This window comes from Solenopsis invicta, chromosome 5 (assembly GCF_016802725.1).
Source record: "Solenopsis invicta isolate M01_SB chromosome 5, UNIL_Sinv_3.0, whole genome shotgun sequence".
Classification (NCBI taxonomy): Eukaryota; Metazoa; Arthropoda; class Insecta; order Hymenoptera; family Formicidae; genus Solenopsis; species Solenopsis invicta.
This window is the reverse complement of record NC_052668.1, coordinates 4,095,534-4,104,377: the sequence shown is the minus strand read 5'-3', so window position 1 is coordinate 4,104,377 and position 8,844 is coordinate 4,095,534. Positions and strand designations below refer to the sequence as shown.

The window sequence follows — 8,844 nt, the reverse complement described above, 5'->3', positions numbered from 1 at the left end:
TTATTATACAAATACTTCATAAGCAAATATGCATACTTATATTTAATAATATCATTGCATATTGCTTTAAAATTGTAATTCTTTTTGATCAGTTATTATCTCTGTCGATAATCAAACTTGAATGTTAACATCAAAACTGAAATTTTTAATAAAAATCGAGAATTTTGGGTTACAAATACATAAGCATATCTATGAAACTTCAAGATAACAATAAATTATAAAATTAGTACTGTATTGTCAGTTTATCATTAAAAATTTAACAGTCACACAAACTCCCGTAAGGTTAGCGGTCTTTAATAGTCTCTCGTCGGTGCCCATGGACAGAATCAAAGTCCTTGGGTGTACAATCCGCCATCAGCTATAAATGTAGTCGTCAGAAATGCCACTTTGGAGCTATTTTTATTTTTCTTCTTTTCTTCTGTTCAGGCTTGTTGTCCTTCTCTTCCTTCTTCTTCTCACTGCAGTTATTTGCCGCGTGACCAGGTTTGCCACAATTCCTGCAAACGAATTTCTTGGGTTTGAATTTTGATTTTCCTCCTTTGAATTGGCGCCTCGTATGAAAAACCGCGTCTTTTGCTGTACTCTTCTGGCAGATAGTTTCTTGCAATAACTTTGTTTTGATTGAATTTCCCGTAATTTGAATCCCGAAAGCTTCCAGCGCCATAATCATAGGTTGATAGGACTTGGTTAGAGGGCGCATGAGTGAATGGACGGAGAAGCGTGAGCGTGTGATTTAGCATAGAGCAATTAGTAGAATAAGCGTGAGGGGAAAGGTAGGGAAGTGAGTACGTGGAGAGGTGAATAGAAGGAGAAAGGGAAATTGGAGGGAGAGTGGAGAAGTATAGTTTAGAGGAGATACAGCAAATTGTAGGAAGGCTCAGAGTTGAGGTTATGGCACCGGGAAAGGCGGGAGCTGGAAATGAGGCCGGTAGGAAGTAAGGACTTAAGACAAAGAAAGTTAGTGACGGAGGATAACGCGAGCGGTAAGAAGGTTACTTTTAAGATGACGGGGGCAGAGGAGGCGAAGAGCGATTGGAAAGAATTTAAAGGAGTATGGCTAAGAGAGGTTAAAGAATTAAAGGAAGAAGTGAAGAAATTACGTGAGTCGGTGGAAAGAGCTAGAGTTAGAGAAAGGGAATGGGAAGAAAGGTTTAAGAATATGAAGGAAAGATTAGATAGCGTAGAGAGACAGACGGCAAATATAAAGGAGTCGATGAATGAGGGGGAGTTGAACGGTTCGATGAGCGGGGAAGGGGAGGAGGGAAGTTCTAGGAGCGGAGGAAGCTGGAGGACGCGGGGAAGCGAATGTAGTAGGCTAAGCGAAAGAGAGGTTAGTAAAGTAAGGAAATGGGTGACTGAGAAGGAGAGAGAGGAAAGGCGGAATAACTTCGTAATTAAAGGTTTAGGAGATAAGATAAAAGAGGTGGAGGGGAACAAGGTAACATGGGTGGAAAAGTTTATAGAGAAAGAACTAGGAATAGAGTGTAAGATAAAGATGTGTAGAATTAACAAGGCAGTAGTAATAGCAAAGGTAGAGGGGGAGGATAAAAAGTGAGAAATTATGGCAAATAAGAGTAAGCTAAGAGGAGGAAAGATATATATAGAAAACGATTTATCGTGGGAAGAGAGAAAGATACAGGAAAGAGTACATAAATGGAAAAGGGAACAAAGAGAGAAGGGGGTGGAGGTGAAGGTAGGAACGGGGAGAGTCAAAATAGGAAATACTTGGAGAAGCTGGGGTGAGATAGAGGAAGAGATAGATAAACATAGGGTAGCGAGAGAGGAAAGGGGGAGGGAATGGGAGAGGAAAAATAGTACAAATTTCGAGTAAGCCAAGAAGGGGAAGGGGGGAAAGCAGAGAGGAATAAAAGGGAAATCAAAAGTTTTATGTTTTGGAACATAGCAGGAATATGGAGGCAAGATATGGAATTTTGGAAATTTGTAGGGGACATGGAGTATGTCTGTTTAATTGAAACTTGGATAGAAGAAAAGGGGTGGGAGAAAATTAAGGGAAAGTTACCGACGACGCACAGGTGGATGTGTAGTTACGCAAAAAGGGTAAAAAAGAAAGGTAGAGTGGGGGGATTTATTGTAGGGATAAGGAAAGACTGGAAAAAAGATAAATTAAATTTAGAATGGGAAGAGGAGGATGGGGTAATTGTAATAAAAATCAAGGGGGAGGAAGGTGAGAAAGATTATATAATAGTAGCAGTTTATGTCACAAGAAATTGGGAAACGATAAGAAGGCTAATAGAAAAAGTGGTAGAAGAAAATAAAGAGGAGTATATAGTGGTAGGAGGGGATTTTAACGCAAGAATTTGTTTAGAAGGAGGTAATGACGAAGAAGGATGGAATAAGGAAAAGTAAAGATAAGGTAATTAACAGCAAGAGCAGAGAACTAGTAGATTTAGTGGGGGAAATAGGTGGGCATATTATGAATGGGACAATGATAGGAGATAGGGAAGGCGAATACACTTATATAGGAGAAAAGGGCAGCTCTACGATTGATTATGTAATTGCGAACGATTATTGTATGGAAATTGTAAATAGTTGTAGTTTTTAAGGTTGTAGGGCGGCCGGACTCGGATCACATGCCTCTGGTGTTGGAAATACTGGAAGACAGAGGAAAAGAGATGTATGAAGGAGGAGAAGAGAGGAGAGAAGAAGAGGAATGGAGCTACAGATGGAAGGAAGAGGACATAGTTTTATATAAGGAAAGGACAGAAGGAGAAGACGCAGAGGAGATAAATGAAAACACAATAGAAAAAAAATGGAAGGCGTTAAAAGATTTGGTAAAAAATGCAATGATAAGAGTAAGAAGAAGAAGAAGAAAGAGGAAACTAGGATACAAGGAATGGTGGGACAGGAGCTGCACGAGAAAGAAAAGGACAGTACACAGACTATACAAAGGCTGGAGATTAGGGAAGTCGAGTAGAGAAAGATTCTTGGAAGAGAGAAGGAGATTTAAGGAGCATATGGAGGAGAGGAAGAAGAAATGGAAGGAGAGAGAAGAAAAGGAGCTCAAGAAATTGAAAAATGAGGCTGAAGTGTGGAAGGTGATCAATAAGAAGAGAGGGAAGAGCAACTGGATGGAAAACACGATAAGTAAGGACAGCTGGAAGGAGCATTTCAAAGAACTGCTCGGTGGAGAAGAAGTAGAAGAGGAGAGGGAAAGCGAGGTGAGGAAGTTTGAGGAGATGGAACAAGCAGAACAGGGACTGAAGATAGAGGAGATAGAGAGAGCAGTAAAGAGATTGAAGAAAGGAAAGGCAGCAGAGTTCGACGGAATTCCAATGGAGGCATGGAAATATGGAGCAGGAAAAGTGAAGAGAAGGTTAGCGGATTTGCTGACGTGTATATGGAACGGCAGCGGAATTTCGGAGGACTGGAAGAAAAGTGTCATAGCAACGATATATAAGAAAGAAGACACTGAGAAAATGGAGAATTATAGAGGGATATCGTTGCTATGTACGGCGTATAAGATTTACGCGGAAGTTCTGAGGAAAAGACTGGAGGAGGAGATTGAGCGTGGGACCTTAGTGCCTGAGAGCCAAGGTGGCTTTAGGAAGGGTAGAAGGACCACGGACAATATTTTTGTTCTCAGTCACCTGATCCAGAGAGAGAGAAAAGCAGGGGAAAAAGGGAAAAAGGTGTATGCCTTTTTTGCCGATCTGAGCTCGGCTTTTGATAATGTGAACAGAAAGAAACTATGGGAAACTTTGGAGAAGAAAAACATCAATGGAGGGCTAATAGAGAGGTTGAAGGAAATTTATAGAGACACAAGAGCAGCAATTAGGACGAAGGAAGGATTATCGGAGGAGTTCAAGTCCTTTGTCAGAAGACAAAGAAAGGTGTAAGGCAGGGGTGTGTTCTGAGTCCGACGCTTTTTAATTTGTATATTGCGGATTTGGATGAATGTTTCGAGAAAAGAGGAATAGGGGGACTGAAGCTAGGGAAAGATAGAGTATGGATGTTGGCGTATGCGGACAATTTAGTATTACTAACGAAAAATAGGGAGGCTATGTGTGACATGATGGGAACTTTACGAGGGTTTTTAAAAGAGAGGAATTTAAAGCTAAATACAAATAAATCGAAAATGATGGTGTTCAATAAAGATGGAAGGGAAAAGAAAAGGAAATGGGAATGGGGAAAGAAAGAAATCGAGGAGGTGCAAACATTCAAATATCTTGGTTTCAATTTTAATAGGAGAGGAAATTATGATTATCATATAAAGGAATTAAGGAGAAAAGGAAGATTGGCAGCTAATATGGTATGGGGATTAGGAGAAAGGATCTGTAGGGAGGATTTCATAAGGAGATGGATGTTGTTTAAGTATTTGGTAGAGAGTGTAATGTCCTATGGGGTAGAATGGGGTTGGGAGGAAAGAAAGGAACTAGAGAAGATTTCACTAGATTAAGATGGATGTTCAAAATAGATTTCTGTACACCAAGATATTTGATTACGCGAGAATTAGGGTTGGACAAGCGAAAAGTAGAATGGGGTATTAGAGCGAGAAAATAAGAAGAAAAGATTGAAGAGATGGGAGAGGAGAGATGGGTAAAATGGGTGTGCTGGTTGGAAAAAAAGAAGGATGGATGGAAAGATTTATATGGAAGAGAGAGGGAAAAATATTATAATAGAAATGGCTGGGGGATTGTAGCGATAGATGGTATGCCAGGGATAGAGAGGGATTTAATTAAGGAACTAAGGGAAAGAGAGAGGGATGTACAACGACAGGAGGAGGAGCGTAGAATTAGAGAGGCTAAATATAATAAGAGATATAAAATATTCATGGATAGGAGCAGGATACTTTGTTACTTGGAGGAAAGCGAAGTGAGAAAAAGGAAAAATGGGGAAGGAATAAGAGCGTTGATGAGATTGAGATGTGGGAATATGGAGGTAGAGAATAAATATTGGTTAAAAGAGGAAGAAAGAAATTGCGTATTCTGCGAGATAGGGAAAGATAGTTTAGCGCATTTTACGGGAGAATGCGAAATAACAAAAGACTGGTTTAAGGAGTTAGGAGAAAGTGTAGAGGAAAGGATAAGTAAGTTAGAAAGCGATAGTTTAGATGAAAGGAAAGAGAAGGTGTTAGTTAAATTTTGGAGGGAAAAGGAAAAGTATAAAAGTAGAAAGGCAGAAGAGGAAAGGGAGAAGTAAGGGGAGGGGTGTCGATAGGTATATTGGATGGGTGTTATGTTTGTGACATGTTCTATGTATTTATGTAATTGTTATGTTATGTATTTGTTATCTATTTGTTAGTTCAATATGTATTCTATGCTACCTGTTATTTTGTTTTTTGTGTAAAGTATTCGAATAGAGTGGCGCGTATATATATAAGAGAATTTATATAACGTAGACACATGCGCATAAAGAGACTATGTCTCTAAAAATATGGCGGAAAAAATGTATGAAGTAGGGTAGAGAGAGAGTAGGGAAAGTGTGGAAGGATGAATGGATTTAAGGATTTTATGTAAACCAAGTCCCGCTTCTTGGCGAAAGCTGAATGGTACAATAAATATATATATATATATATATATATATATATATATATATATATATATATATAATCATCGGTTGATATTTATCTGGAAGACCAGCTAAAAAGACTGTTTCAAGCCATTTTTGATTTATTTCAAAGTCGATCGAAGTTAACTGATGCGCCTTTGACATTATTTCACCGACATATTTGTCCATAGAACCACCGTAAGTTTCTAATTTTGTCGTTGTAATTTTGCGTAGTAAACCCACCTTTCTCGTAAGTGCAAATCTTTAAATGCAGATTGGAGATTTTTCCAAGCTTCTTGTGCCGTTGTCGCTTTCAAAACGTGCACGAAAATTGACTTGTTTACGCTCAGAATAATTTTTGCTCTTGCCTTCGTAATCTTTTCTTCGTTGGTTTCAATTTTTAGAATCGCTTTCCATAGTCCGTCCAATTGCAGTAAGCTTTCCATGGCGATCTTCCATGTTGAATAGTTTTCTCGTCTTTTCAATTTTGCAATAGAAGGGTGATGCGATTCAGTCATTTTGTCTCTTCAGTATCTCTTCTTTTTATTTAAGAATTTCGACAGGAACAGGACCTTTTGTGTAACATTGTTAAACACGACTAATTCGTCTCACTATTTTTTTAAATAAGTATTGGATTATCTTCTGAGCCCATAACCAATGTTGTGCTTATATTATGTTATGCATTTTATGTGCGAGGCCCACAGTATGTATGTACATAAGCACAACATAAATCCGATGGACCAATGAGCATTTAGCATAAAGTCGCCTTATTGATTTACATAAAATTTCTATTGGTCTAAAGGCCTTATGCTACGGTTATGCTTTGTTATGCATTTTATGTGCGAGGCCCTTTAAGGGCCTCGCACATGAAATGCATAACGTAACATAAGCACAACATAAGACCGACGGAACAATGAAAATGCTATGTAAATCAATATGGCGACTTTATGTTAGATGCTCATTGGCCCATCGGTCTTATGTTGTGCATATGTTATGTTATGCACTTCATGTGCGAGGCCCTTTAAGGGCCTTGCACATAAAATGCATAACGTAACATAAGCACAAGACCGATGGGCCAATGAGCATCCAGCATAAAGTCGCCATATTGATTTACATAACATTTTCATTGGTCCGTCGGTCTTGAGGGCTTCGCACATGAAATGCATAACATAACATAAGCACAACATAAGACCAATGCACCAATAAGCATTAAAACATAAAGTCGCCATATTGATTTACATAAGATTCCCATTGGTCCAGAGGCCTTATGCTACGTTTATGCTCTGTTATGCATTTCATGTGCGAGGCCCTTTATGTTGTGCTTATGGGGATTTTCCAATAAGTTACACAGAGGCCACAGTGGGTGTATTCTGAAAGTTCTATCGAAAATATCTCTTTTAATAATAAAGTTGGTAACACTGTAACTAACTGCGGGTGTATCCCGAAAGTTCTATCGAAAATATCCTTTTTAATATTAAAGCTGGTAACACTGTAACTAACTACGCTGTGTTCCGTAATAAAGGATGTTTACGATAACTAATCGGATCTCGGATTGGATTGAACAATGGTACTCAACGGGGTGACACTCTTTTGGACACAGCACAATTGGACACCAACCAATCATCTTGACTTATCTAACCAAACCAACGGAAAAACTCTAGGCATCGGCCGCTGTGAGTGGTGGTGTCCAATCGTGCGCACCGCTACTCAACGTAGGTATAGAAAATTTCCCTAGACTAATCGGATTGACGATTGCTGTCTCAAATATAATCCGATTGATGACGAAAGCGTGGAGACCGAGAAGCATGTTTGAAAAGTAAATCTCTTTATTTTTTTAAATAATAACACAAAAAATCAAAGATAAAGTTAAAAAGAATGATTTGAATTTAGATTTATTGTAATTTTTTTTGTCTAAACACTGGATTTCGTTTAAATTTCTGTTTGTAAAAATTAATTAATCCATTCTAAAGTTTGTGGTTATATCGGAAACAAATCAAAATTAATAAAACAATTATTAATTGTTAGGTACATATTAAAGCATATAATATTTTAAGCATATCATATAGAATTCCTGTTTATTATAAACTTAGTAAAAATAACTTTGAAATTATTCAACTACATTACACATTAATCAATATTAATTTATATGTTAAAAATCAATAATGTCTCTGAAAATGTTCTTTTTATTCTTTCCCAGATCGTAGATGAACTTCAACTCCAAGAATAAATAAAAATTACTGGAAAATGTATTTACATAAAAAGGATATTATTGAACAACATCAATTTGTGCTAACTTAAAATTTGTAAAATCTGCTATTTTTTGTTAGTTGTTCATTAGAGAGTAATAATAAAAGAACATAATATATACATAAATAAAATTTAAATAATTGTATGCATACATGACTTTTATTGTAAAATGTACATATTTTTCATCTATAACAAAAAAAAATTTTTTTTGTCATAAAATCACACAAACAATACAAGTACGAAGATCTAGCTACAACCGTTGAAGGCAAAGATTATATTAAAATTTACATAAAATTTTTATTTTTGTTATGAATGACTGATATGTACCTTTGGTTACAATAAAAGTCATATACAATTATTTGAATTTTATTTATGTATATTCCGTTTTTATATTATTACTTTCTAATAAACAGCTAACAAAGAAAAGCAGATTTTACAAATTTTAAGTTAGCATAAATTGATATTGTTCAATAATGCCTTTTTCATATAAATCCATTTTCCAATAATTTTTATTTATACATGGAATTAAAGTTTATTTACAATCTGCAAAAGAATAAAAAGAACATTTTTAGAAACATTATTGATTTTTAACATATACTCTGATAGCCATGCATGTTTTGCAAAATCAGGCAACTTAATGCTGAGCATGAATTTTTGACTAGTTGCTGTGTATTTGCTGAAATCGTAACGCATAGTCCTACATATTCAACAACATGAGAGCAGATTTGAGACATTTTATGTCAGCAGATTCAAAGCAAACAGAGAGCAACTGTTGCTTATTCTGTTGCCAACAAAATGACTTCTATTCGTGGAAAACATTTTGCTTTATCAATCATTTTCAACAACATAAGAACAACGTGACGACAATAAAAAAAGATAATGATTCTGTGCTTTTGTCGTGTATTTGTTATAAACATTAAATATATTAATTATTGTCTTGTAACCAAATAAGATGTCGAAAATGATTTGTGTGTGTGTGCGCGCGTGTGCGTATGTGATTGTGTGTTTGCGCGAGCGTGTGTAATGTAATAAATAAACAAGAGTAAATTAATTATTTACTTGGCTATCAGATCGGATTGAAATGGATTT

The 8,844-nt window shown here is 36.6% G+C and overlaps 1 protein-coding gene across 1 annotated transcript; it reads right to left on the bottom strand.

Annotated features, from left to right (window-relative positions):
• Positions 1-264: 264 nt before the first annotated feature.
• Positions 265-6,274, bottom strand: LOC120357971. Its single transcript, XM_039450129.1, has 2 exons — positions 5,752-6,274; positions 265-497 (listed from the first exon to the last, which is right to left on the bottom strand). Exons 1-2 carry the CDS (start codon positions 6,024-6,026, stop codon positions 374-376), a joined length of 399 nt encoding a protein of 132 aa, XP_039306063.1. The 5' UTR covers positions 6,027-6,274; the 3' UTR covers positions 265-373.
• Between the last annotated feature and the right edge of the window lie 2,570 nt (positions 6,275-8,844).